A 27,959-nucleotide genomic window follows, 5' to 3' on the forward strand; every position below is an offset into this window, starting at 1 on the left:
GACCTTTCCAGCAGATGTCATCTTTGCCCTGCAGCGAGCAGAGATTTAGACTTTTTAAGTTTCCTCTTCTGGCTGAGGCTGGGGCCCCACTCTAGGAGCTGCTAAAACAGCCGGCAAACAGGGCACTCAATTGGTGTCTTTATTCATACTGGTTGATGTTTCCCATGGGGAACCGTTGAAGGGAGGGGAGGGCTGGGCAGGGAGCCATGGCTTGGTTTTCCTCCATCCAGTGGAGAAAGTGACAGAGTAGGGACATACTAAATAAGAGTGGACAAGGGGGCCATCACCACGTGGGCTGAGAGGCATTGTGCAGTGACTTCAGACAACCTGAGTCCTTCTGTCGGGAAATGGAATTTCAACGTAGAAAAATTTAAAAAGATCAAAAGACAAGAACAAAGTGCATAGGAAGCAAACTGCTAATGCAGGGACGGTTCTAAGGCGGCCAGCAGTGAGAAGGCCAGGTGTCTGGGGCGGCCACCCAGCCGTGCCCCTCTCCGCCTACCCTAGGCCATGTCAGGCTGTCGGGCCACCAGTGCCCTCCCGAGACAGTCTCTTTTGGCTCCAAGGGTGCTGTAAGCCACAGAAGGTTGTGGAAGGAGAAGAGCCTAAAGTGTGGCAGCACCAGGGCAGCCCAAGGCAGAGCTGCATAGGGAATATCAAAGCATCACTTTGGGGGTGCTCTGGAGGGCTGGTGAGGTACAGAGGGGGGAGGGGCACCTGGGCGGGGTACGATCAGCACCTTTCCGTGAGCACAGGGCAGAGCCACTCTGCGGTTTCTTAAATTACCAGGTGGGGGTGAGAAGGCTGATTAACTACAGAGCTGAGGGCTGCCAGGTCCAGCCGGGTCCTCCCCTGGCACCCAGGGCCCGGTGTGCAGAAGGCGATGGAGAGGCAGGCCCTGGGGGAGGTGGAGCCAGCTCAGCAGCCCAGCCAGTCGGATTTGATGCTTCCGAACTTCACGCTCTTCAGACTTTGGTTCTCCAACTTCAGGTAATACGCGCCCTTGAAGAAGTAGCTGTGACCTGGGATGAGAAAGAGAAGAGGCGGTGACCAACCCAGCTTCAGACATTATGGCACATGGAAGGTTTCTGAGGGCTTTACAAGTCTGCCTGCTGCAGGCAAGAAGCTTTTTTTTTTTTTTTAACTTACTTACTTATGTATTTATTTTTGCCCATTTTTGGGTTATTTGGGGTTTTTAAAATTTTTTTTAATTAATGAATTTTATTGCATTTATAGGTGTACAGGGAAGAAGCGTTTAAATCACAGAAGACCCTCTGAGGCTAGAGGATGGGAAACAGCTGTGAATTATGCTCTACGAGTCCTGTTTCTTGATCTTTAAGGTGTGAATAAAAGATGGAGTTCCCACTGTGGCTCAACGGGTTTAGACCCATGAGGATGTGGGTTTGATCCTTGGCCTCACTCAGTGGGTTGAGGATCTGGCATTGCCATGAGCTGTGGTGTAGGTTGCACATGCAGCTTGGATCCTGCATTGATGTAGCTGTGGTGTAGGCTGGCAGCTGCAGCTCCGATTTGACCTCTGGCCTGGGAACTTCCATATGCTACAGGTGCGGCCCTAAAAATAAATAAATAAATTCATCCCTTAGGGCTTGTGAGGATTAAATGAGATGATATATATGCTATTGTTAATATAGATACCAGTAGTCTACCGAGCTCAAGCATCCAACTGGGATCTTTCCATTCCTAGAGTAGCAAATCAGGAGTGCTAGCTAGCTTCATCCAGCCCATAGGTAGGTTTTATTAAGCTCACACAAGTTGTTGTTTTGTTAGGAATTCTGAATAATTTGCCAACATGTAAACATCTGGAAATTTCATATGGAAATACAGATTTTTCACTTCCTTTTAAAAGACCTAGAATATCTAATAACACTGTTCCCCTGTTCTTACAGGGCAGCAATTATCAGAAGCAGAGAAGCAATTATCCCCTGATAACGAGTCATGGGCTCTCTGGTTCTCCACAGACCCCACCATTCCCTACTGTCTGCCTTGCCTGTTTCGCTCATTAATGCTACCAGCTTTGCCCCATGGGCTTTGGAATTTCTTACTCCTGACATATATGATCTCATTCACTTTGTTTAAAACCCTGGCATACAGTAGGTGCTCAACAGATGTTTATTTCCAAAGATAACCCTTAACCTAACATCTGATTGTACCCTGCTTTTTCTTGGACATGTGAGACCTTCGGCTCCTGGGGATCAGGGCCATGTGCTTAGCATATGGTATGCTAGGAGCTCAAAAAGCATCTTTGTGGAATTTAATTGAAATCGCCTCTAAAAAAGCCAAACTGGACTCATCTCCAGGGCCCTAGAGACCTCCCAGAAGCCTCCTCAGGAATATGGTTTCCAAACTCCAAATTCTATCCTTTGCTGGTACTGGTGGTTTTATTCAGCAGGGGGCTGGGGACAAATTGAGCTGGCGGGAGATCTCTGCCACATCAGCAAGCAGAGCATAACAAGGTTTGTCCTGTCTCATCAGATGGAGCCATCCTTCTGCTAGTGGGAGGCGGTCACAAGGCCTCCTGTGGGACCTGAAAGGGCCGGGATCAAACCTCAGAATGAATCCAGGGCACTGAGCCCATGTTTCTCGCCCGGCAGGCCTCCCGCCCTCCCCACTCCCTGGCTCCAGGCCCTGCAGCTGTGAGGGGCCTTTCTGGGTCTTACTGCCTGGAGCCGGCTGAGTGAGCAGAGGTCAGGGGTCTGGATGCCTTCCCAGCACTGGGCTGAAGGGGCTGGTTTGTTTTCCCCCGGAGCCGCTGCCTCCCAGCACAATGAGGGAGTGTGTGCCTGCGAGGAGGGGCAGCGGGCCCTGTCCGGGGGCGGGGACTCCTAGAAAGCGGACAGAGGCCGGGGCCACTCACCCCCGCCCTGCAGGTCCACCACGGCGTCCAGGTTATCCGGGATGGCATTCCAGGCGTCTGCAATGAGCTTGGGGAAGCCAGGATCCATCTTCTTCTTCACTTCATTGTACCTGCAAAGCCACGGCCATCGTGGACCAGCGGGCCTCCCTCAGGGCCAGCCCTCCCACACCCTGGATGGACGGGCCCAGCTGAGGGCTCCTGGGTGAGCCTGGGAAGCCAGACCTAGCCCTTCAGGGAGGCCACCCTCTGGAGCCAAGGGACAGGGGGTCAGACCTGGGTAAAGCCTAACTCCACGACTCACCTGTTAGGTGACTTTGGACTGTCCCCTAAAAACAATCTTGTGATCACCGCTAACGTTTAAGCATTGGGTTAACATACCGTCCATTTACTCTCAGCCAATTATACTCGCTCAACAATTCTGTGACACAGTTGCTACCATAACGCCCATTTTACAGACCAGAAACTTAAAAAAGGCATCTAATTTCTTTTTCTTTTTTCTTTCTTTCTTTCTTTTCTTCTTTTTTTTTTTTTTTTTTTTGCTTTCAGGGCTGCACACGTGGCATATGGAGGTTCCCAGGCTAGGGGTCGAATCGGAGCTACAGCTGCCGGCCTACACCACAGCCACAGCCACGCCAGATCCGAGCCATGTCTGTGACCTACACCACAGCTCACGGCAACCCCGAATCCCTAACTCACTGAGCGAGGCCAGGGATTGAACCCGCAACCTCATGGTTCCTAGTTGGATGCATTTCCACTGCACCATGAGGGGAACTCTATGGGCATTTAGTTTCTAAGTGGGAGTCCAACCCACGCCTATCTGGCTCCAGGGCTGCAAGTTGAGCCTCAATTATAAAATGAGTTATCATTCATTTAATGAATTTAATTGCCATATATGTAAATGAAATAACACATGCAAATGAAATAACACATGCAAAGTGTCTATCCTCGTGTCTGGTACTGGGTAGCTGCTTCGGAAATGTTAGTTCCCTTATAAACTTTGCTCCCTGCTGCAATACTGAGGGCACTGACCACGAACCCAGAGTCAGGGTCCTGCCCCATCAGTGCCCTTCACCGGGCAGCTTGGACAAATGCTGCTGCTTCATCTGTTAAATGAGCTGACGGTCCACATCTGGGGCGATGATCTCAGCCGGGGCAGCAAGGTTACAGTACAAGGTGGTGCGGGAGCCCAGGCCTGGTTCCGGACTTGCTGCCACTGCAGTGCCAGCGGCAGCTCTCAGGGCGGGTCATTATCCTGGGCCCTGCCTTCAATTTGTGTAAATACTTTGGGTATTAGTTGGCATATTCTTCCTCCTGGCTAGCAACACCTCTGTCCTTTTAATTTGGGGGGGGGGGAACTTTTTAAAGGCTGGGATCATTTTGATTCCATTGCTCCTCCACTTACATTCAACTTCTTTGTTATTGTGTAAATATTGAATGAGCTCCCACAATGAGGCTGCAGATATCAGAGTAAACGAGATAAAAGTCTCGCCTTCATGGTGCTAGTTTTCTAGACAGATCTGTGTTTGAAGGCCATCCTGGTGGCAGCCCAGCGCTCCTCCCATAGCTGACTTCTCCACAGCCAGCCCGACCGCCTCCACCCTAGACGCCAACAGCTTCGAGAGCCCCCTTCTATAGGGGTCTCCGCCTCTGCCCATCATCCCCAGAATTGCCAGAAAAACCTTCCTTAATCCCAGCTCCATCACAAGACTTCTTTGTGTGTGTGTGTGTGTGTGTGTGTGTGTGTGTGTGTGTGTGTGTCTATTTGCCATTTCTTGGGCTGCTCCCTCGGCATATGGAGGTTCCCAGGCTAGGAGTCTAATTGGAGCTGTAGCCACCGGCCTACACCAGAGCCACAGCAACTTGGGATCCAAGCTGCCTCTGCGACCCACACCACAGCTCACGGCAACGCCAGGGATCAAACCCGAAACCTCATGGTTCCTAGTCGGATATGTTAACCACTGAGCCATGACAGGAACTCCCAAGACTTCTTACAAAACCTAACATACGTCCTCAGGACCTGGGAAAACCAAGCTTCCCAGCTCAAAATTCCACATCACCTCTGCTGAGTCCTCAAACTACATTCTCTAGAGTGACGATGGCTCAGAGTGATGGGTCCCTGAACTTGCCCTCATTTCTTTTCCACTCTACCCACAGAAGGGAGGGAGGGCAGGAATCAGCCCATTTGATGGATGAGGAAACTGAGGCTCAGAGAACTGAACTCACTGGCAGCCAAGTTATTTTCTTCCAGGAAGAATACGAAGTGGTGGCCTCAGAAGACCTTGGCTCTGAAGGGGATCGCATCTCTTCATATTCCTCTCTGTCCCCAGAGCCCCCTCCAGTGTTTCCCACTCGCTGGTACATTTCTAGGTTTCTCTGTGACCCTCTGAACTTCTCCTTTCTGACTGCAGAACTGCAGTGTAGGGTGGGTGTTAAGAACACAGGCATCTGTGTCTGAGCTTTGCCGCAGGTGTATCCTTGAGGCACTTCGGCCTCAGTTTTTGCACCTAGAAAATGGGACTAATAATGGCATCTACCTTAAATGAGAACTACAGGTGAAATGCGCAGCCTCAGGCCTGGGACACAGTGCAGGGCCCATCATGGGAGTCATCACTATTTTATTTGTGCTTATATCTCTTTCCCTCAAGGCACCGTAAGCTCCACAAGGCAGAAAGGGACTACTTCTGTTCTTTTCCTTTTTTTGCCATGCCTGGGGCATGCAGAACCTTCCAAGCCAGGGCTGAATCCTGTACCACAGCAGCAACCTGCGGAGCCATCCAGGAACTCCAAGAGAGTGACTATTTTTCTTTCTTTTTTTGGGGGGGAGGGGAGGGCACAGCCATGGCATATGGAAGTTCCCAGGCCAGGGGCAGAATCGGAGCCACAGCTGCAACCTACACTGCCGATACAGCAAAGGTGAATCCCTGAACTCACTGCGCTGGGCTAGGGATTGAACCTGCACCTCCATAGCGACCCTTGCTGCTGCAGTCAGATTCTTAATCCAGTGTGACACAGTGGAAACTCTTGAGAGTGACTGTGTTTTTACCATTGTCTTGCAGCACCTAGATAAGTGCCTGGCACACAAGAGGTATTGCATGTATTTTTGTGGGCTTAATGGAAGCTTCCAGAAGCAAAGGCTAAGCACATCCTGGCATGAGCTAGGGGTTGCTTTTGCTGGAAGCAGCTGCTTATCCTGCATTGTTCTGGGGCTTTCCTTCTCCAGCAAGGAGGCCCGGGCCTTTGCCGACTCTACAGTGGGACCAATGGCTTCAGCTCATTCACCACCTCCCCTGGGAAAAAGATCTGTCTCCTCTGGAAACCCACCCAGAGCCTTCAATAGATGTTTCCGTTTTGCTGCCTTTTTTTTTTTTTTTTTTTTTTTTTTTTGCATTTTAGGGCCACACTTGTGGCATATGGAAGATCCCAGGCTAGGAATCAAATCGGAGCTGCAGCTGCCAGCCTACATCACAGCCACAGCAACGCAGAATCGGAGCTGCATCTGTGACCTCCACCATAGCTCATGGCAATGCCGGATCCTTGACCCACTGAACAAGGCTGGGGATCGAACATGCATCTTCATGGATACTAGTTAGATTCGTTTCCACTGGGCCACAATGGGAACTTCCTCAGTTCTGCTGCTTTGAGGGAAGACTCCCAGAGCCTCCTCTGTAGAGCAGGCTGACCATTCCAGACCCTGGCATGAGAGGTGGGCTTGTTGTGGGAAGGGACCAGGAAGCAGGGAACTCTGCCAAAAACCTGGCAAGATACCACCACAGCCTGAGCATCAGTGGGCATGTGCGTGTATACACACACACACACACGCACACACACGCACACTCACGATCACACATGGTCACGTCTGTTCCTCTTCCATAGGTTTACATTCAGTGTGTGCTGCAGGCTACTTATCAATGTCCTCCCAACATCATGATTCAAAAAACACTAGGATGCTGCGATTCTAAGATTCACAGACCAGAGAGGGGGTATCCAGGGCCCAACAACCTCCGATTCTCCAGTCTCTGTGAGGCTGGGCCTCTCACTGTGCCTGGTTCTAAGATTTGGAGACTCGGGAAGGGCCTATCATGTTCTTGCACTTCATGCTGCAAATGTTCCGGAGCCTGTGGGCAGAGCGTCCACTCCGTGGTTTCCTGGCTGACTGTTTTCTTTCTTGAAGCCTGAGATATCAATCAGCTTAAGTGGCTAAGTATCTTAGCAATAGGCCTGGAATTCCGCCCTGACATGGCAGCCTGGGACGTAAACAGCTTCTGAATGCAGGGCAGCCGGGGAGGTGGGGGAAGGGAAGGGAGGCCCGGGGAGGGAGGCAGGATTGTTCCAGGGATGGCACATAAAGGTCCAGATGCAGCCCCAGGAGGAAACATGGGGACCCTGGGAGGCAAAGAGGAAACCACCCCTTCCCCGATGACTAAATGAGCACGAGGGCACAGTGCCAGGGGCCAGGGTCAGAAGACAGAAGCAGCAGCAGTACTCCTAGCTCTGCCTGTAAATAACTTAAGCAAGTTCTTTAATTTCTTTGGACCTTGTTTCCTCATCTAGGAAATGTGAAGATTTATAATGAAACTTCTGAGGTCCGGGCTGCCTCTCACTAATCTTCCCTGGATGTCCGGCTCCCTGACCCTCAGCCCTGACCTCAGAACCAAACTCTTCCCCTTGGATGAGCTGAAGCAGAGAGCTCCCTGCTTGCAAACTGGCCCACTGCCAGCCGGCACCCACTGCCACGGAGCCTGTGGCAGGTGGTCCAGTGGGTACCGCTGTTTCCAGTGGGGTCAGATTTGAGCGCTGGCTCCTGTGGGCAGTTGGCACACTGATCTCAGTTTTCATCCTATATTTGCCCTCAGCCACCCCTGCTTCTACCACCTCCATGTCTTGGGACCCCACTATCTCAGCCACAGTGTAGAATAGTGAGGAACAGCAGGTTCTCTGGGAACCAGAATTCAAATCCTGGCCTGCCGCTTGCTGGCTGTGTGACTTTAAGCTAGATACTTAACCTCTCTGAAACTGATTCCTCACCTGTAAAATGGGAATATTCATAGCAATAATAATACCCACCTCATAAAGCCTTTTGGAATAGTAGCTGGTACATAGTGTCAGAGTAGAGCTATTATCTTTTAAAAAAAAAACAACCCTTTTTCAGTGAGTCACTCTAAAATCTGAGGCTCCAGGTCTGGTCTGCCGACATGGTGCCAATCAGAAGACTTCTGAGGGAGTTCCCGTCCTGGCTCAGTGGTTAACGAACCCAACTAGTATCCATGAGGACGCGGGTTCAATCCCTGATCTCGATCCGTGGGTTAAGGATCTGGTGTTGCTCTGGCTGTGGTGTAGGCTGGCGGCTACAGCTCTGATCTGACCTCTAGTCTGGGAGCCTCTATGTGCTGTGGGTGTGGCCCTAAGAAGACCAAAAAAAAAAAAAAAAAAAAAAAAACAAGACTTCTGAGAAGGGAAAGCCTAACCAGAATTGTACCAGTCATGAGCCCAAGGCTCACCCTTTGGTGACTTCTCAGAGGGCCCAAAGCCCTGGCAGATTAGAGACCAGAGAGGGGGCATCCATGGCCCACAAAGTTCTGAACTTGACCCAGGAGGCTCAAAGCCACAGTGTCTTCTCTGTGATCACGCAGCTGTCCTTCTCAGCGCCCTCTCTTACCTCCAGAACTTATCTCCAGCGAAGATGTATGTCTTCTTGTTCTTGCTCCAGTTAAAGGCAGCATCCACTTTCTGGACATCAGGCGGAAGCCCCAGGCTGGTCAGCGGCTTGGGGTACCCTCTCTCCAGGGTGCTGGCTGAATAGACCCAGTACTCATTCCCTGGGGTGGAAGCAAAGAAAGAGTTGGTGGCAGGTGCTGGAGCCTGTCCCTCCTGCCATCTATCTGCCAGGGACACCACTGTGGCCTTTCTCAATGGGGACAGGAGTTCTGCTCACTTCTGGGTTCAGTGCCCAGAATCAGAGCTCACACATAAATAAGGGTGTCCCAATTGGTTATGGAAAGTCCCTGACCAAGAAGGCGAGGGATGTCCCTCCCTGGTGCCACACAGCAAGCCAGAGTCCAGGTGCCACACTTGCTGTGAAGAGGCATCTCTTTCTTTCTCTCTTTCTTTCCTTTGTTTTGCTTTTTAGGGCTGCACCTGCAGCATATGGAAGTTCCCAGTCTAGGGGTCAAATCGGAGCTGCAGCTGCCGGCCTACACCACAGCCACAGCAACTCCAGATCCTTAACCCACCGAGTGAGGCCAGGGATCAAACCTGCATCCTCATGGATACTAGCTGGATTTGCACAAAGGTGCCCTGTGGATCAGCAGCTGCCCTGATCGCTCTGGGATGGAGGAGTTGGGGTGCTGGCTGGTGGAACCTGCACCCACAGTGTTATCTCCAGGAAGTACCTCCAGAAAGCTGTCCCTGTGCCCACACCCAAGACTCCCTCCCCCATCAAAGCCCCTCCCGCGCTCCCTTGTGACAGCCCAGTTTTCTGTCTCCCCCGTTAGTTTAGGGGCTCCCTGAATGCAGGGGCTGACTCCCTGGCACATGATAGGTGCTTGAATAAAGATTAAATGAGCAGGGTTTTCCAAATGTTACCCGTGTAACCCTACCTTGATTTTTTTTGCTACTTGTAGAGACCCCTCGTACCATTACTTAACTCAACATTTTGCTTTCAAAGAATTCATTTGGAAGTCTACAGAAATCAACTGAAACATTAAAGATGAAAATGAATCAGTTTTAAAAAAATCCTAATTAAAATTATCATCTGCCAAAGGCTCTAGTATTAGAAAGTTACTAAAGACACCAGCACTAAACTGTCATTTTCCCTCTAGAAAAGGAATTGGGGATTGAAAAAGAATGAAGGGGTTAATGAAGTGTTTGCTCGGTGAGCCAGTGCTAGTGATGCTGGGTGTCAGAATCAATCTCCCAGATGAGTCCCATGCTTTTGGAGATGATGGTTGAAAGAGTGGACCCCTAAAGGAGAGGAAGCACCCACAGGTGCCCAGGAAAGGAGGTGCAGCGCCCCCTGGAGCCAAGGGCCAGGCAGCGCCCCTCCCACACACCTGCAAAGAACACAGCCTTCTCCTCCTGTGGGGCCTCGTACACAGCATCGATCTTTTCCGGGAGCTCAGGCCAGAATGTGGCCACCAGCAGGGGCCCCATGGGCTTGTCACGTGGTGTCACTGTCCGCCAGATGAACCTGGGGGGGAAGGGGACACAGGAAACCACACCTTCAGCCCCTCTGCGGCTGTAACCACACATGTCGCCCGAAGCCCACTCAGAAACTCCCAGGATGATTCCCTGGGAGGGGAAGCAAGATCAAAGAGAGCCTGCAGAAGGACTGGAAAATGGGCAGCGGCCCCTCCGCAAGATGCCAGAGCTGTGAAGCGACCTCCTTGCTGCCCCTCCGGCTCCCTCCTCCAGGAAGCCTTCCCTAACTACCTCTGCCCCTTGCTGTGTTTTCCCTCCTCTGAGCATCTCAAAACCATTAACTCTGAGTGCCCGCAACAGTAGTTTGATTGTTTTTTTTAAGTGTCTTAACTTTTCGGCCAGATTAGAAGCCAACCGAGGCAGGGGCTGATGTTACTCAAAAGTCTTTCCTGAGCTGAAATGACGTACTCTGGCAACAGTAGTAAGAGCCATCACTTATTGAAGGCCTACTAAGTGCCAAGCACTTTATGTGGCTCGTAAAATATAAGCCTCACAACATTAGAAGTTAATACGTGCTTCTGGTGGTCTATCCACCACCTACAGTCCATTTCCCTCTCAGCCTCCCTCAGCAAAACTCCGTATTTATGATCCTCCTGCCCCCCAAACGGACTCAATTCTTATCTGGATGCATTTAAGCTACCAGTTCTCAGGTTCTCAAAGTGGGGTCTCCAGACCAATACCTGGAACGCATCAGAAATGTAAATTATTGGGTCCCACTCAGACCTATGAATCAGACCTTCTGGGCTTGGGGCCCAATAATCCGTGTTTTAACAAGCCTTTAGATGATTCTACCACATGCCAAAGTTTGAGAACCACTGATCCAAGCCTATCAGAGCTTAGGATTCCCTGGCGACTGTTATTGGTTCAGCAGTCGCCATATGACCTCTGCTGGCACAATAAGACTGAAGAGATAGACTTGTATTTCACACCTGGAGATCGCTCTCCCTCTTTTCTGCTGGATGTGGGCAACGAAGGTGACAGCCCAGGTGCCCCTGGCGGCCACTGTGTGACCCAGAGGGACCCAGCCTCAGGAGGCGGTCAGTGCCGAGGATGGCGTGGACAAAGACATCCGTGAGTCAATGACCCTCATTCTGCGCCTGGAGGCAGCCCTACCCCTGGACCTTGTACCACGTGGGAGTAAAATCTCTCCACTGTTTAAGCTGGTTTGAGTTGGGGTCCTCTGTTACCTGCAGCCAAAACATCCTGAAACAGGAAAGTATCACGATCCTTATCTGGCATATAAGAGAGATAACAACACAACCAGGATTCAACTCCAGAGCTGACTCCAAAGTCTGAGTTTAATTATCCTGCAATACTGCCTTTCTTGTCCCCCAAAATGCCTAGTGCCAATTTTTGAGCATGGTCAGTGCTTAAATATTTACTGATTAATTCAAGGAGCCCATTAAACACTCATTGACTTCCTTCTGAAAGAAACGTCAGGCTGGGGATGGCTTCGACCTGGGCCTGGGCTCTGCACCCTTTTCTAGCTCTACACTCAGATCCACGCGTTTGGTCAGGGCTTCTTGAGGGGGAAGTGCCCCAGACCAAGGGTGGTGCTGGGGAGTGGGGCCCCCAGCTGCACCTCTTCCCATCCCTGGAACAGAGGCTGCAGGACAAGCACAGACATTCGTTGTTATATGTCCTGATTTGTTACATGGCCTAATTGAGGCATTCGTGGCCCAGTACACCTGACTTTTTGGTTTTTTTTTTTGGTTTTTTAGGGCCGCACTTGCGGCATATGGAGGTTCCCAGGCTAGGGGTTGAATCGGAGCTGTAGCTGCCAGCTTACACCACAGCCACAGCCACGCCAGATCTGAGCCGCATCTGCGACCTACACCACAGCTCACGGCAACGCCAGATCCTTAACCCACTGAGCGAGGCCAGGGATCGAATCCGAAACCTCATGGTTCCTAGTAGGATTCGTTTCCACTGCGCCACAACAGGAACTCCTGGACCTGACTTCTTATTGCATTTTGAGTCTCATTTCTCTCTGCGTTTTTTTTTTTTTTTTTTTTCTTTTTTAAGGCTGTACCTGCAGCATATGTAAGTTCGCAGGCTAGGGGTAGAATCGGAGCTACAACTGCAGTCTAAACCACAGCCACAGCAACACTGGATCTGGGCTCCACCTGTGACCTATGCCATAGCTTGCGGCAACAATGGATCCTTAACCTACTAAGCAAGGCCAGGGATTGAACCCACATCTTCAAAGACACTAGGTTCTTGATGTGCTGAGCCACAACGGGACCTCCCTTACAGTTCCCAGGCTGGGGGTTGGATCAGAGCTGCAGCTGCCAGCCTACACCACAGCCACAGCAACATGGCATCTGCATCTTCAACCTACACCACATCCTCATGGACACTATGTTGGGTTCTTAACCCGCTCAGCCACAACGGGAACTCCCCTTCCATCCTTATTTTAGAAATATACACCTATGTGTGTTGTCACGTGACTCTGCGGCACCACTTGCCAGAGTGAAGTGCTGGGCTTGGCCGTGTGATTCGCTTCTGCCAATAGACTATCCTCAAACGTGCTGAGAGTGGAGGCTCGAAATGTGCTTGTGAGGTCTGACTGGGCCTCTTGTGCTCCTGCCGCCTGCCAGGAGTAGCCGCTAATCCCAGGAGAGTGAGTGACCTGCAGAGCAAACCTGCACCCAAACTGCCACCCAAAGCCAAGACCCCTAGTAGATCCAGAGACCAGGAGAGGGCACCAACAATGCCTGTTGTGGGAGCACTGAGGTCTGACACGCAGGCCACTCTGTGAAGCCCCCAGGGGGGGTCGCTGAGCAAGCGGTGGGGTCATGAGAGTGACAGGGCAGGGGCGGAGGGCCAGGAGGACAAGAAGCAAGAGCGGGCACTCACCGGTCCTTGAAGAAGAAGATCTCGCCGCGGATCTGAGAGATGCCATCGAAGACGATGTCCTGTTTGCAGATCTCGGGAGTGACAGGACCCAGCGTGGGGGTGGGGCCGGTGCCCGTGTCAATGTCAGGGGAGGCCCCTGCGGGAGGACACACCCGACCTCAGACTCGCCCCAGCTCCGGGGTCTCCCCGCCCAGCTGAGCCCCCAAGGGTCAGGAAAAAGAGTGTTCTGGCCTCGGTGTCAGCCCGGAAGACAGGGAGACGAGGCCTGGGCTTGGAGACGAGAGACCGGACAGACACCCGAAGCCTGTGGCCCTTCGCCTTCTATAAATGCTCTTCCTCCACATGCCCCGAATCAGTCCTCTCTCTATCCCTAAGAGGTAAGCAGCATTCTTACCCGCATCCTACAGATGAGGAAACTGAGGCCCAGAGAAGGTTTATATGACTTGTCCAAGGATTCAAACCCAAAGCTCAGGTTCCTGAGGCCACAAGAGAGTCAGGGCAGCCTGAAGGGACCCTCTGTGTCCATTCACTCCTTTGGGATAACCAGCCTTAGTTTGTTTGTTTGTTTGTTTAATCTTTTTAGGGCTGCACATGGAAGTTCCAAAGCTAGGGGTCGAACTGGAGCTGCAGCTGCTGGCCTACGCCACAGCCACAGCAACGCCGGATCCTTAGCCCACTGAGCGAGGCCAGGGATCAAACCTCCAATCTCATGGATACTAGTCAGGATCATTGCCACTGAGCTACAACGGGAACTCCCCAGCCTCTGTTTAGAGATGCGGAAATAGTCCAGAGAGGCAAAGACTGGCTCCATCCCGTGCAGCTGGTGAGTGGCAGAGGCAGCACTTAAACCCAGAGCCTCTCACACTACCGCAGTTCTTTCCCAGGTCCTGTGTTCCCCACACTTCATCAGTCCAGAATCATGTTCAGTTTTGGCTTTATGAGGCACCACCAATGCTATCACATATTTACTTATTTTAATAATGGAGTCCCTTTGTAAACTCTGGCCTCCTTGAAAGCATCAATATAAATTAATCAAGAGTTCCAGGCACTAGTTGTATCGATCCTCTTACACGTTAAAATAAAATAATCATTAGGAAAACTAGAAACACACCCCTATGTCACTAAGGCCATTCCGAGTGCTGGGAAATTCTACCCTGTATTTAGCTAATCCTCCTGGATTCTAAGCCTCATTTGTATGCTTAAACTTCACGGCCCTTGGGCCAGAAAGTTACTTTTCCTAAACCTCAGTTGACCAGTCTAGCGAGAGGTCACTTCTGCCCTGCCAGCCTCACAGCGTGGCTCTGGGGAGCCAAGAGGGGCCCAGACCCTGGTGTTATTTGGGGAAATAAAGGGCTCTCCGAGGGCCCCCTTGGAGTGTTGCTCTGACACCCCAGACCAGGTCTACACCCCTGCCTCCTGCCCTTGCCTCCTGTAGTCCTGAACGGATGGGACCTGGATGGTCAACCTCCCCGCCCCCATCCTCCACCCCCAGCAGCATGACCTTCCCAGACCCCCGCCTGGGGACCCAAGCCGAGACTTACCATAGAGCTCCTGGATGCCCTTGACATCGTCGTGGGACAGGCGGAAGTTCTTGGTATAGGTGTAGATGGGGGCCATCAGGGCTCCAGGGTCCTCTGAGTGCTCCAGCCCCATGGCATGGCCAAACTCATGGGCGGCCACCAGGAACAGGCTGTACCCTGAAGGCCACAGGCAGGGAGGCAGGGCAGAAGACGGAGAGAGTTAAATTGAAGCCGTACTGGAGCAGGGGTGACTCTTCATCCAGTGTGACCCATGGGTTTTTTTTTTTTTTTAGTTTTTAGGGCCACAGGTGAGGCATATGGAGGTTCCCAGGCTAGGGGTCCAATCGGAGCTGCAGCTGCCAGCCTACACCACAGCCACAGCCACATGGGATCCAAGCCTCGTCGGCGACCTACACCACAGCTCACGGCAACTCCAGATCCTTTACCCACTGAGTAAGGCCAGTGATCGAACCCGAGTCCTCATGGATCTTAGTCGGGTTTGTTACCACTGAACCACAATGGGAACTCAACCCACGTCCTTATAAGAAGAGAAGACACATAAGGATGAACATATCTGGCCAAAGAGCAACAGGGGCAGAGTTTGGGGATATACGGCCTTCAGAGGGAACATGGCCTTACTGACCCTTGATTTTAGACAACTCCAGAAATGCATGAGAATAACTATTTGTTTTTGGGTTTTTTTTGCCACACCAGCGACATATGGAAGTTCCCAGGCCAGGGATTGAATCTGAGCCATAGCTGTGACCTATGCCACAGCTACAGCAACACCAGATCCCTAACCCACTATACCAAGCTGGGGATGGAACCCACACCTCTGCAGTGACCCAAGCCACTGCAGGTAGATTCTTAAACCCCAGCATCACAGTGGGAACTCCCTAAATTTGGCATTTAGGCCATCTGGTCTATGGTACGGTTATGGAAGTCCTGGGACAGTAAATTATCCCCCAGGTGCCCACACCAGCCCTGGAGCCCTAACTCACTCCTCCTGCAAGTGGAGAATCCCTCCCCTTAGGTAGAGGCTGGAGCAGAGCAGGTAAAATCAGGCCATATCCTAGCACAGCATTTGGCGAAGGATAAGAAAGACTCCTTTGCCCAGCCTCTGCCAGCTGGTATCCTCCAAGTTCCACTTCATTGAGAGGAAAAAAGAAAATTAACTTAGGAGTCCCCACTGTGGCGCAGCAGAAATGAAACTGACTAGGAACCATGAGGTTGTGGGTTCGATCCCTGGCCCCGCTCAGTGGGTTAAGGATCTGGTGTTGCTGTGAGCTGTGGTGTAGGTCACAGATGTGGCTGGGATCCTGTGTTGCTGTGGCTGTGGCTGTGGCCAGCAGCTGTAGCTCCGATTCATCCCCTAGCCTGGGAACCTCCATATGCCATGGGTGTGGCCCTAAAATATAACTGTAGATATCAGTATAAATATGTCTCAAATAATGCTGGGTAAAAAACTAGTTGCAGAAGGATAAGTGGAGTTCCTGTCATGGCGTAGTGGTTAATGAATCCGACTGGGAACCATGAAGTTTCAGGTTCAATCCCTGGCCTTGCTCAGGGGGTTAAGGATCTGGCGTTGCTGTGAGCTGTGGTGTGGGTCACAGAGGCAGCTCGGATCCCGCGTTGCTGCGGCTCTGGCATAGGCCGGCGGCTACAGTTCTGATTTGACCTCTAGCCTGGGAACCTCCGTACGCCGCAGGAGCGGCCCTAGAAAAGGCAAAAAGGCAAAAAAAATACAAAAAACAAAAAAAACAGAAGGATAAGCAAAATACTACTACTTAGGGGCTTGAACAGGATAGTTATAGAAAGAAAAAAAAGAAAAGTAACTTAAAGAGAGGCTGACCTAATTCTGGCCAGCCTGCGACCAGCACTCTCACCTGGCCTTCTGGGGCCACCAAAGAACTTTGAGCCCAGTAACACCGGGCCCTGCAGGCTAGTGTGGGCATCGTGCCTCCAAGGACCCTGTTCAGTGTGCTGACCACACAGTAAGGTCACAGCTTGTCTCCAGCCCATGAGTCCCGGCTGGCAAGGAGCCGTTCCAGGCAGCTGTGTTCTCAGCACCCCGTGAAGACAAGGACCCCTCCCCTCACAACATGGGAAAGGATGGTGCCAACAGGGTAGGGAGGGCTGCGGGGGCTCTCCTTGCCACGCAAAGGGTGGGGGAGGAGCAAGGACGAGGCTCCTCCCACTTTCCTCTCTCCTGCCCACCCGGCTTCCTGAAGGCAACTCTCCACTGGAGTGGAAATGCCTCGCAGGAGGGCATCGTTCGGGGCAGGGTTCCCTGAGCCTGGCGCTGAGACATTCTGGTAGTGACAGCCCACCTGGAGGGGCGTTGGGGGGGGGATGAAGAGCAGCATCTCCTTGGGAAAGCTGGTGCCCACCGGGGAAGTAAGGACTGGGGTGGACGGGGTGTTATTCTGGAGGCCACGTCTCTGCCTAGAGAAGTGAGGCCTAGGCTGGGAGCCGGGCTGGGAACCAGGCAGCGTCTCTGCCAGGACAGGTGGGCATCTGGGGAGTGCTGTTTATGCCTGAGGTGGGTGGGGACTCTGAAAGACTTCCAGCCCAGACGTGGGTGGGACAGGGTGTCCAGCCAACAGCCAGGGCCCGTACCTTGATCGGGGCAGAAGCCCCACTTGCGGTCATCATCGTAGTTGGCGGTGGTCGCGCACCACAACTTGCCATCACTGCGGCCGGCGCTGGTGCAGCTCTCGTGCTTGTTGCCCAGGAAGGTGAAGGGGAAGACGCAGGGGGCACCTTCCGAGTTCCCGCCCACAGTGGACATGGCTGTGGGGTTAGGGACATGGGTCAGGGGGGCAGCCAGGGGTCAGAGGCCACCGCCAGGGACCAACATGACGTGGACATGAACAAACCAGGCTGGGTCCTCGCTCAGTCTGGGGCACTGGATCAAGGGCTCTCTACACGGCTCACCCCCTCCAGGGCCCTGCAACAACCCCGGGCAGCAGGGACTCTATGTTACTCCCCATTTCGTGGATGGGGAGACTGGAGCTCTGAGAGATTAAGCACCTTGCCTGAGCAGATGCTGCTAGGAAGTGGCAGGGCTGGGATTCAAACCCAGGCAGCCAGATGCCCAGGCAAGGGGGGTGGGCAGAGCTGAGGGAGCCAACACACTTCTCTAGACCAGGAGCTCCATCACAAACGGTCCAGCGGAAGACCTACCTGTGTCTCCTGCAGAAAGCAGGTGCTCAGGAAACACCTGTTGGAGGGAGGGAGGGAGGAAGGAGGGAGGGAAGGAAGCGAGGGAGGGAGGGAGGGAGAGAGGGAATCCCTACTGAAAAACAGACCAGAAGAGATGGAGACCAGGACAAAGAAAGGCAGGGAAGAGAGACTTCAAGAAAAGAGACAATTGCCAGAGAGCCTGAGAGCGCGGGTCATTCAGAGAGGGCCCCTGGGCAGGCGTGAAGCTGGGCATCACCAGTTGGCTGAGCTGGCTGTCGGTGTCCACATCTGCCCAGATTTCAGCGTCTGCGCTGGACCATCTGCTACGAATTCCCCCGTCCCAGGGAAAGAGGGTGGGGGGAGGCTCTCTCTCGTGGGTTTGCTATCAGAGGGAGCAAGAGGCATGACACCCACCAGTCTCAGGGCAGAAGCCGTACTTCTTGTCGCGGTCGTAGTCCTCGGTGGTGCCGCACCATCGGTAGCCGTCTGTACGGCCCTCCGTGGTGCAGCTGTTGTAGGATGTGCCCTGGAAGCGGAACGGGAACTTGCAGGGCTGTCCGTCGGCATTGCCACCCATGGTGAACAGGGCTGGGGTGCAGGAGAGAGGAGGGGGCGTGAGTGTGAGGGAGACGCCCACCTGCCCCCCCACCCCGGAACACCCGCTGGGCATCAGCATGGGCACAGATGGGAGCCGGCTGGTGGCCCACCTGCTGGCTCACACCAGGGATGTTGCAGCACTGGTGAAATATTTTAAAAGTCTGTACTGGTTGGTAAATTGCTGCTTCTCTGAGCTGCTGGAATAACTACCCTTGCCTCCCCCTGGCCAACCCCATCCTTCCCCTGGGACCTTATGAACCACCCCCCGCCACCACCAGCCATAAAAGAGCTATCATGTGGCACAGAGCAGGAGGGCTCCAGAACCCTGTCCCCTGGTTGATGCCCACATCTACCGCGGGCAAGAGTCTCTCCATTGGCTAGATCGGGAAACTTGAGGTTTGGAGTAAGATGGTGCTGGAACTGCTCAGGGTCACGTAAGTGAAAAAACCGGATAAGATTTGTAACCGAAAACTACAAAACACACTAATCCCAGTCTCTTCCTTGCTCATCTTCTTCTTGGTCACGCAAGCGCACTCGCAGAGCAAGCTTCACCTCCTTTCAGCCCCAGGCACTTTCCCTGATGCTGTGGTCCCTTGCGGGGGCGGGGAAGGGAGGAGGGTAGGGGTGGTGATCTTTGGGAACCTTTTCACATACACCCCAGGGTCCCACTCTGATCTCCCAAAGGCATGGGCCACGCCTGGCGCATTCAGGGGAGAGACTGGAGTCAGGAGCCTGGCTTGTCTATGCTGGGTCCTCCCTCCTTAAGACATGTACCCTCATCCACCCCAAAGCTACAAAATGGTGTGTCTCTGGATTTGCCAGCTAGCAAAACCACAAGTGTATAACAAGGACCATCTGTGCACAAGAACGCCAGAGGTGACCTCACCAGCCCCTGTTAACTCCACCACGGCCAGAACAGAGCCTGGTCCCTGGCCCCCCACAACAGGTCTGGGGCCCCGGACCCTCACCGCTCCCCTCTTCCCAACCAAGAGACCTTCTGTCGGGCCAGAAACGACGGGACGTAGGGAGGAGGCAACACGGAGGCCAGATGCCTTGGTGGCCTCGAAAAGTGGGGAAGGCTAAGCGTTAACCTCCGTGGAGGCCAGCCTCCGCCTCTGGCCTCCCATCGGCCGCCTTTCTACCACCCAGGAAGCCCCCACCTCCTCTCAGAGCCTGCCCCCAAAGGGATGCAGAGAAACAGACGCTGACTCAGCAGTCAGGAGGGGCTGAGTAACCAGAACCTCTGCCCAGAGACCCAAACACGTGCGTGTCGTGCATACTTGCATCTGGCTCAAGACCTCGTCAATGGCTAGTGTCCAGGGCAGGGAAAAAACCCTTCCCCAACTTAGGAATTACAGTTGTTTCCACATCTATTATCAAGACATCCTGTTCTAATCACGGGGGCTGACACATGGGAGGGTTAACGCCATCGCCATCGGAAACCCTACTGGGAAACGCAAGACACAATACATGTTTTTGGTTTTAAATATTCTGACTTATTAACGGTCAATGTTTTGAACTCTTACTTAATACAAAGTATTGCGTGAGCCCGGGTACTAAAAGCGTAAACAGGAACACAGTTAACTAGCTCCTTGGTTTTTCTATCAACCATGACTGGTGCTGAGGTTTCAACTGCAATAGAGTCAGAGAGACTCACAAACACATACAACTACAGCCAAGAAGACCGAGGCACCTGTGGATCACGCAGTCTCTCTGGGGTGGGGAAGAAAAAAGTATTTTCAGAAGTTGTGGATTTTCTCTCATTTCCCCCCAATTTCCTGGGCTTTCCATCTCTAGAATCATTAGATATGATGACGTGATCAGGTATGAAGTTATATATGATGTCTTTTTATGACTTCTGAAGCGCCAAAGATGTACTGAAGGATCAATAGCCTTTCAAAAACTTTCCCCTCTCTGCGGCTTCAAAATATCTGAAAATTTTATGTCTCAAACATTGACAAACACACACAGATACTGAGTCAAACCTATTGCCTCCCTCTGCCAAGACACAGAGATGCAGCCACAAGCAAATATGGATGGAGACCAAGAGAGGCCGATGAATCAGTCCCCGTGCCCCCCCAACACACACACACACACACACACACACACACAGAGTCAGCATCAGAATGAGCAGGAGTTCCCGTCATGGCTCAGCAGTTAAGGAAAGCAACTAGCATCCACGAGGGCACAGGTTCGATCCCTGGCCTCGCTCAGTGGGTTAAGGATCTGCATTGCCGTGAGCTGTGGTATAGGTGACAGACGTGGCTCAGATCCCGAGTTGCTGTGGCTCTGGCGTAGGCTGGTGGCTACAGCTCAGATTGGATCCCTAGCCTGGGAACCTCCATATGCTGCAGGTGGGGCCCTAGAAGACAAAAACAAACAAACAAACAAACAAAAAAGCCAGGAGCAATGGCTGAAATTCTTAGAGTCCATGTTCCAACGCCAGGTTGGTTACCAGCCTCAGAGTCTGAGTGTAGTCTCCCAATCCTACTTGCTAGGCTTCTGATCCATCCCAAGCCTCTCCTCATGCCCTTGAAACCCCAATCCTGCTGGAGGGTAGAACCACTGGGCATTTGAAACATTCCAAGTTCATTCCAAATTCATGTCTATGCTAGAAAAAAAAGTCATTAGCATATCACACTGGTGATTTCAATTATGTCACTGCTGATGGTGAAACTTTAAATAAGGAACCCATTATGGAGTTCCCGTCATGGCCCAGTGATAATGAACCCAGCTAGGATCCATGAGGATGTGGGTACGATCCCTGGCCTTGTTCAGTGGTTTAAGGATCCAGCATTGCAGTGAGCTGTGGTGGAGGTTGCAGATGTGGCTCAGATCTGCGTGGCTGTGGCTGTGGCGTAGGCCAAAGGTGCACCTCCGATTCGACCCCCAGCCTGGGGCCTTCCATACACTGCAGGTGCTGCCCTAAAAAGCAAAAAAAAAAAAAAAAAAAAAAAAAAAAAAAAAAAAAAAAGAACCAATTAAATGAAAGTATTAAGTAAATGTACAGATGAGAGGACCACAGTGATGGCTCAAATCAGAATGCAGGGCCCGAAGGAAGTTAGAGGGACACTGGCAGCCTGGCAATGCCAGGCCAGGCCTGGGGAGCATGGAGGCCGGGAAGGTGGAGGACTGAGGAGCAGAGCCTGGGGCCAAGTGCGCGCTCACCTTCGTGGGGGCAGAAGCCGTACTTGCCATCCTTGTCGAAGTTGTAGGTGGTGGAACACCAGAGGAAGCCATCGCTGCGGCCTGTGTCGGTGCAGCTGTTATACTCCTTGCCGTTGAAGGAGAAGGGGAACTTGCAATACTCCCCGTCGGCGTTTCCATACTTCACACGCACCACTGAGGGGCCACACACAGAGTAGGAGGTGAACCTCTCCAGGCCTTTCTTGGAGACCAGGAGTCGCATTCCCCCAGCCTGTGATCTCCATCCCCCTTCTATCTCTCCGGTCCCATCAGAGCCGATGGAGGGGCCCGAGGTTGCCAGGGAAGCCAGAGTCCTCGTTGCTAGGTGACGGGAGGCACGCAGAGGACCAGCGAGGAGGCTTGGGCAGGGCAAGCGGACAGTCACTTTCTTACCTTGTCCTTCTCCCAGGGTCCACAGCTCATCGTCGTCAAAGTGGGAGTCTCCCCCGACGCCAGGGCCCGGGGCGAAGGCGTGAGCCAGGAGCCCGTCCTTGCCATCAAAGGGGTATCCATCTCCGTGCTCTGAAACACACCGGGTCTCAGCTTCTAGCTGCCTGGGCAGTGAAACCCAGCCACATTTCATCCATGGCTGGGGCCCTTTAGCCCATCTGGCATCTGTCCCCGTCCCCTGTCCCGTTGGGTTATAAAGGACTGGGGACACAGAGAATCGGTAAAGTGTGGCCAACACGACTGTCACCATCCTATGGACTACACTACTCCCTCGAGACCCCAGTATCTCTACCACCAGCCTTCATCGTCTATACTTTAGCTGACAACACTGCACCCAACCACAAACCTACACTGCCACCTCCATCTCCTCACCACCCACCCTCACTGTCCTCGGTGTCTGTAACAACTACCCTCACGTCCACTCCCTCTTAGCTGTATCACCCACCTTCATGTCACACGTCATGTGTATGTCATGTCACACCAACAGCCACACACGGACCTTCATAACCGCTGTGCCACCCAGGGCCCTACCACCTACCCACATGCCTACCTTGTCTCCCGTGCCTGTGCCACTTACCCACATCACATACCACTCACAACGTCTCCACTGCCTACCTTCACATCTACACTACTGCTGTGTTCCCACCACCAACCCACATGGCGCCCTTGATCCCCAGGGTCTAGGCCACTTACTCTCATGTCTACACTGCTTTGTAGTATCTGACCCACTCTCACATCCACAGTCCCTCAGTGTCTGTGCAGGTCAGCCTGCGGTGATGGCTACCGAGCACTTGAAATCTGGCTAGTGTGACTGAGGAGCCGAATTTTACATTTTATTTAATTTTAATTCATTTAAAAGTAAGTAGCCTCCAAGAAAGAAAAAAAAAAAAAATGGAGTTCCTGTTGTGGCACAGTGGTTAGCAAATTTCACTAGGAACCATGAGGTTGTAGGTTTGATCCCCGGCCTTGCCCAGTGGGGTAAGGATCCGGTGTTGCCGCGGGCTGTGGTGTAGGTCACAGACGTGGCTCGGATCCCGTGTTGCAGTGGCTCTGGCATAGGCCAGCCACTACTACAGCTCCGATTCAACCCCTAGCCTGGGAACCTCCATATGCTGCAGGTGTGGCCCTAGAAAAGACAAAAAAAAAGTAGCCCAAAGTTCCCGTCATGGCACAGCAGAAACAAATCCGACTAGGAATCATGAAGTTTTGGGTTCAATCCCTGGCCTTGCTCAGTGGGTTAAGGATCTAGCATTGCCATGGGCTGTGGTGTAAGTTGCAGAGGCGGCTCAGTGCCCAGGTTGTTGTGGCTGTGGTGTAGGCCAGCAGCTGTAGCTCCGATTTGACCCCTAGCCTGGGAACCTCCATATCCTGTGGGTGCGGCCCTAAAAAGCAAAAATAAATAAATAAATAAATAAATAAATTACAACAAGATAAAATAAAAGTAAGTAGCCCTACGGATCCAGGGGCTACCATATCGGACGGTGCAGGGAGACCCCTGGCTTTCAGGTTCACACGGCCTCCGGGGAACACCCCGTGTCAGGCCATCACCTTCCCATCAACGCGGCTCTCCCGGGTCTGCTTCCATCTATGTCACCACAGTGTCTGCATCTTCTGCCTTCCTAGCTAAGCTGGCAAGGAGCCCCTTGGGCCTCTCTAACATCCAGATCGCCCCCTCGTCTCTCCATTGACCCCCCTGCTGGCCCTTTCTGCCTACCCCAGCGGCCAAAGTTGATCATGATGTCAGCCTCTCCGTCATGGATCCGGGAAAACCGTAATGGGGTCACGTCACTCCAGACGCGGAAGGCCCGAGCGAAGGCATCATCCACCGTTTCGGGGTCCAGATCAGGCGTGTAGCCAATGATCCTGGAGGGGGCAGAAATGCATGTGAGCGGGTACGGGGGTGCCGAGGAATCGGAGCGTGCCTATGCCAGCTAGTGGGCACATGTGCACGCGTGTGCAAGTGTGTGCATACACCTGTGGGGGGGGGTTCATGAGCGTGTGCATGTGAGTGTGGCTGCATGTGCAGGTACAGGTGGGTACACGGTGAGCAGAGCTCCCCCATCCAGAATGCCTTGAGATCCCAGAATCTTCAGTCGACCCCTATCTTCAGGCCCTGTCTCAGGCCCTGTCTCACCCCAACCCTCCTTCTGGCAGCAGGAGGAGAGTTGGGGTGGAAACAGCGCATCATGGGACATGGCACCATAGCATCATCCTTGGAACCCAGCACACGCGGCTCAGACCAGCGCTCTCAGCCCAATTAACAGCCCATTGTAACAACTCTATAATGTAAAACCCAATTCACGACCAATCATCAAGTTCCCTTTACCTGCCTCAATGATCCCACCTAACACCAGCAGTGACCAGCATTTATTACACTCTTACTATATGTGAAAGCCCTGAATATACGTGACCTGGTTCCCAACCAACCCACAGGCAAGGTTTCACTTTCACCCCATTTTGAAGACTGGAAAGCCGAGGCTCAGTGCACAGAAAAGGAAGGAGCCCAGTGGCCCAGGGCTAGTAAGTGTGAGATTCAAGTCCTGGTCTGTTTGATGCCAGTTCCCAAGAGTTTTGTATTCAGACTCCTTAAGATGCCAAGCCCTCCCAAGAAACCTCCAGGGTCCCCAAAGTGGAGAGACGGCACCGCCCAATGAGACGCAGCATCCCTGGGCCCCCGGCCCCGGCTCCCACCGCCCTGCCCTGGCACCTGTAGGTGATCTGGGTCTTGTCCCACTTGGGCTTGCGGGGGAAGAAGTTGTAATTGGCCACGTCGGGGTTGCCGCAGCGCGGCTTCCTCATGGTCTCGATGGTGCTCTGGTCGAGTTCGCCTGTCTGGGGGAGCCCGAAGAACTTCTGCATCTTCTTTAGTGTGTCCTTCAGCACGAACAGGTTACAACTCTCTTTGGGGCAGCCGTAGAAGGTGTTCAGGTATTGCTGGAAGAAATGGGCATCCAGAGGCAAGCAGCCACGTTAGGATGGCATATGATGACAGGAGGAGTCAGGGGCCCAGGGACACTGGATGGAGGCCTGGGTTCCTAAACCAGCTGCTGTCTCACCCACTAGCCCGGTCACAGAAGAGCTGTAGAGAGCATGGCCTGGGAGCACATGTTGGGTGCTCACTATGTGCCCAGGCACTGACCTCGTCAGGTATTAACTCATTTTATACTCACAGCAACTTACCAGGTTGACATTAAGACTATCTCCATCATCCGAGGCGGAAGCTACAGCACAGAGAGGCTGAGAAACTTGCCTAAGATCACACAGCTCACAAGTGGCAGAAATGACTTCAGACCCAAGCACTCTGGCTCCAGGGGCCAGGCTTGGAGCTGAACCTCTTTCTACCACCTCCCTATACCTCCATCATCTCTTTTGACCCCCCAAACTGCTGATGACACAGCGATTATTTTTCTCATAGAGTCAAAGGCTATGTGCCTGGGCTCCCGCAGCAGCCAGACCCGAGTTCAAATCCTGGATCTGCCACTTCCCAAAAGAAAACGGACCTATTCTCCAGTCTGTCCAGACGGAGGCCAAAACACAAACAGGCCCTGCTGGTCAGGGACCAATCAGCTCATTTATTTTTGGACACTTACCAGGTGCCCAGTTCTGGTGCCAGTGCTGGGGGGTCAAGTGGGGAACAAGATAGATATTTCTGGTCTCTGGGGTTCAAATCCTAGTGGGGGGAGGCTGAAGACCACAAATAACTGAAAATTAAATATGTGACTGGAGGGAGCCAGGAGACCTCATTACCGGGTAGCTAGAAAAGGGGAAATAGAGGGCATGATGATAATGATAATAAGAACACCAGGTACCTGCAAAGTGGCTAGGATTACCTCCCCTGGACCGCCAGGTCAGGTACCTTTATTACCCTCAGTTTGCCGAAGAAGCTGAGAGTGAGAAGTTAAGACACTTGCCCAAGATGTACTAGCCTAGTTGGTTAGTGCAACCCCTGAGCTAAAGCCAGGCAGTCTAAGTTCAAAACCTAGCCTCTCAAACTGCCTTACTGCCCTGCCTCGGGCGACAGGAGGGCTGATCTGCTGCAGAAGGTGTGGGAACCCAGGGGGCTTTGTCCAGGCTCCAAAGCTCCAGCCTCACCCTTACAGCCCCATCACGATGCAGACCAGCTCTAGACCTTGAGAAAAGGAGCCCCCTACAAACATTAGGTCTCTGGAGGTCCCTGATGGCCTAGCAGTTTAAGGATCTGGCTTTGTCACTGTTGTGGCTCGGGCACAGCTGCGAGGCAGGTTCGATCCCTGGCTCAGGAACTTCCACATACTTCCAGCACCGCAAAAAAACAAAGCAAGCCAAAAGTAAGGTCTCGTAACTCATTGGTCCAGCGAAGGCTCAGACCTAGATGCTGGAAAAGTGGCAGAAGTGGTGTCACATAATGAGAAGGGGTTCCCCAGGTGACGAGGCCATGACGCCTCTGGTCCAGGCAGCGTGGGGACCAGGCTGGAGAACAGGGCCTTTCTAAGGTGGCTGAATCAATACAGGGGGCAGATGTCTCGAAGGCTGGAAGGAACGTCTTGACTGGTCCCCAGCCCCAGCGCTTACAGGGTGGAAGAGGGTGCCCTTCGGCTGCCCCCCGCCTGCCTGTGCAGGCTCTGTGGCCAGGATGCCCCTCAGGCCAGGCGCGCGTTCGCAAAACAACATCTGAGCCGCAGCTCGGAGCCCCGCCAGGAGGGAGGGCTCGCTGGCCGCTCTCCCACCCGAGCCGGGCTCAGTCCGCCCACGCCTCACGCGCCGGCGGCCCCGTGCGGCCCCTCCCTCGGCCTTGCCCACCAGTTCTCCCCTCCAGTCCTCCGACGTCTTTGGAGAAGTTCGAGGAAACTTTCCAAGGTGCAACCCTTGATCCTCCTTGACCAACTTGTTCAGCGAGCCCTTCGAAAAAGATGCGCCGTCCGCTTCCCTCCTGCCCCAAACATTTGCCAAAAGGTCCCCTCGAACGGGGTGCCCACGGCCCCTCTCCAGATGTGTGCCAAAGTTTCCCAGACATTTTCCAAAGTTCCGCTGTGCCCAGAGCGCCCACCCTCCCGTGTGCAAATACGGATCCAACTCGTGTGCCAAAGATCCCTCTTTCCTACATTCCACTAGGGTTTGTTTAAAGTCTCCCGCACCTTTTGCAAAAGAGACCCCTTGAGGCTATTTGCCAAAAGCATATCAGGACGCCGGCCAGCCGCCCTGTTAGCCAACCCCCCAGATGTGTCCAAAAGTTGTTTACAAAGCCGCCCCCTTTGCCAAATCCCAGACCCTAAACCATGTCCTTGTTATTTGCAAAAGGGGCCCTTTCCAGCGGTTTGCCAAAGCACCCCCCCCCGTCTCCGCCCCTCCTTCGGTGGCTGGCCCCCCTGTGGTGTCCTGAAAGTGGCCAAGTTGTTTATCCAAGGCCTCCTCCTCTTACCACGGCTCCCCCACCCCTCCTCCCGCGAGCCAAGACCACCCCAGGCTGGTTACTGAAACCCCTCCCCCACGCCGAGTGCCCACCCGGGGTGGGGGTGGGGGTGGGGGTGTGGCCGGGAGTCCCCCATCCTCCACCTCCGAAGTCTGTCTAAACTCGGCTGGGTGAGGCCGGCGTCGCAACTCACCACAGCCAACTCTTTGTCCGTTTTGGGGGCGACATCTCCGGGAAACTTGATGATGGGCGACGGCGCGGCGGCGGCGCGGCCCAACAGGCAGCCCAGGACGCAGAGCGCCCGCAGGGGGCCGGCGAGCGCGCCCCGGGCCCCTCGCGCCTCGGTCATTGCGCTCCCGGGCCCCGCGCGTCGCCCGGGGGTGGCTGGCTCGCTGCGTGTGGCCGCGTCGCCGCCTGGCTGGCGCCTGCTCCCCCAGCGCCGCGCAGCGCTCCGAGCGATATTCGCTCGGTCGCCTCGGCTCTGCCCGGCTCAGCAGCGCATGGTCCGGCCCCCCAGCCCGCGCCGCCGCCGCCTGCTCTCGCCGCTCCTGGCAAAGCCTTTGTATGTTTAAAGCCCCAGATGCGCAGCCTCCAGCCACCGCGGGAGGAAGTCTGGATGCAGCGGAAACAGGGAGGGCAGCCGCCAGATGTGGCCGGCCGGGCTGGGAGGGCGCTGGCAGTGCGGCGGGGCGGGCGGGCG

At 53.5% G+C, this 27,959-nt stretch overlaps 1 protein-coding gene across 1 annotated transcript; it reads right to left on the bottom strand.

Annotated features, from left to right (window-relative positions):
- Window positions 126–27,910, bottom strand: MMP2 (matrix metallopeptidase 2). The gene is given in 13 exon segments (NM_214192.2): window positions 126–1,022; window positions 2,876–2,985; window positions 8,532–8,691; window positions 9,925–10,061; window positions 12,932–13,067; window positions 14,473–14,628; window positions 17,071–17,244; window positions 18,052–18,225; window positions 21,403–21,576; window positions 21,814–21,942; window positions 23,585–23,733; window positions 24,578–24,804; window positions 27,453–27,910. Coding segments are annotated over 13 exon segments (1,986 nt in total). The 5' UTR covers window positions 27,609–27,910; the 3' UTR covers window positions 126–918.

This window comes from Sus scrofa, chromosome 6 (genome assembly GCF_000003025.6).
Source record: "Sus scrofa isolate TJ Tabasco breed Duroc chromosome 6, Sscrofa11.1, whole genome shotgun sequence".
NCBI classification, from domain to species: Eukaryota; Metazoa; Chordata; class Mammalia; order Artiodactyla; family Suidae; genus Sus; species Sus scrofa.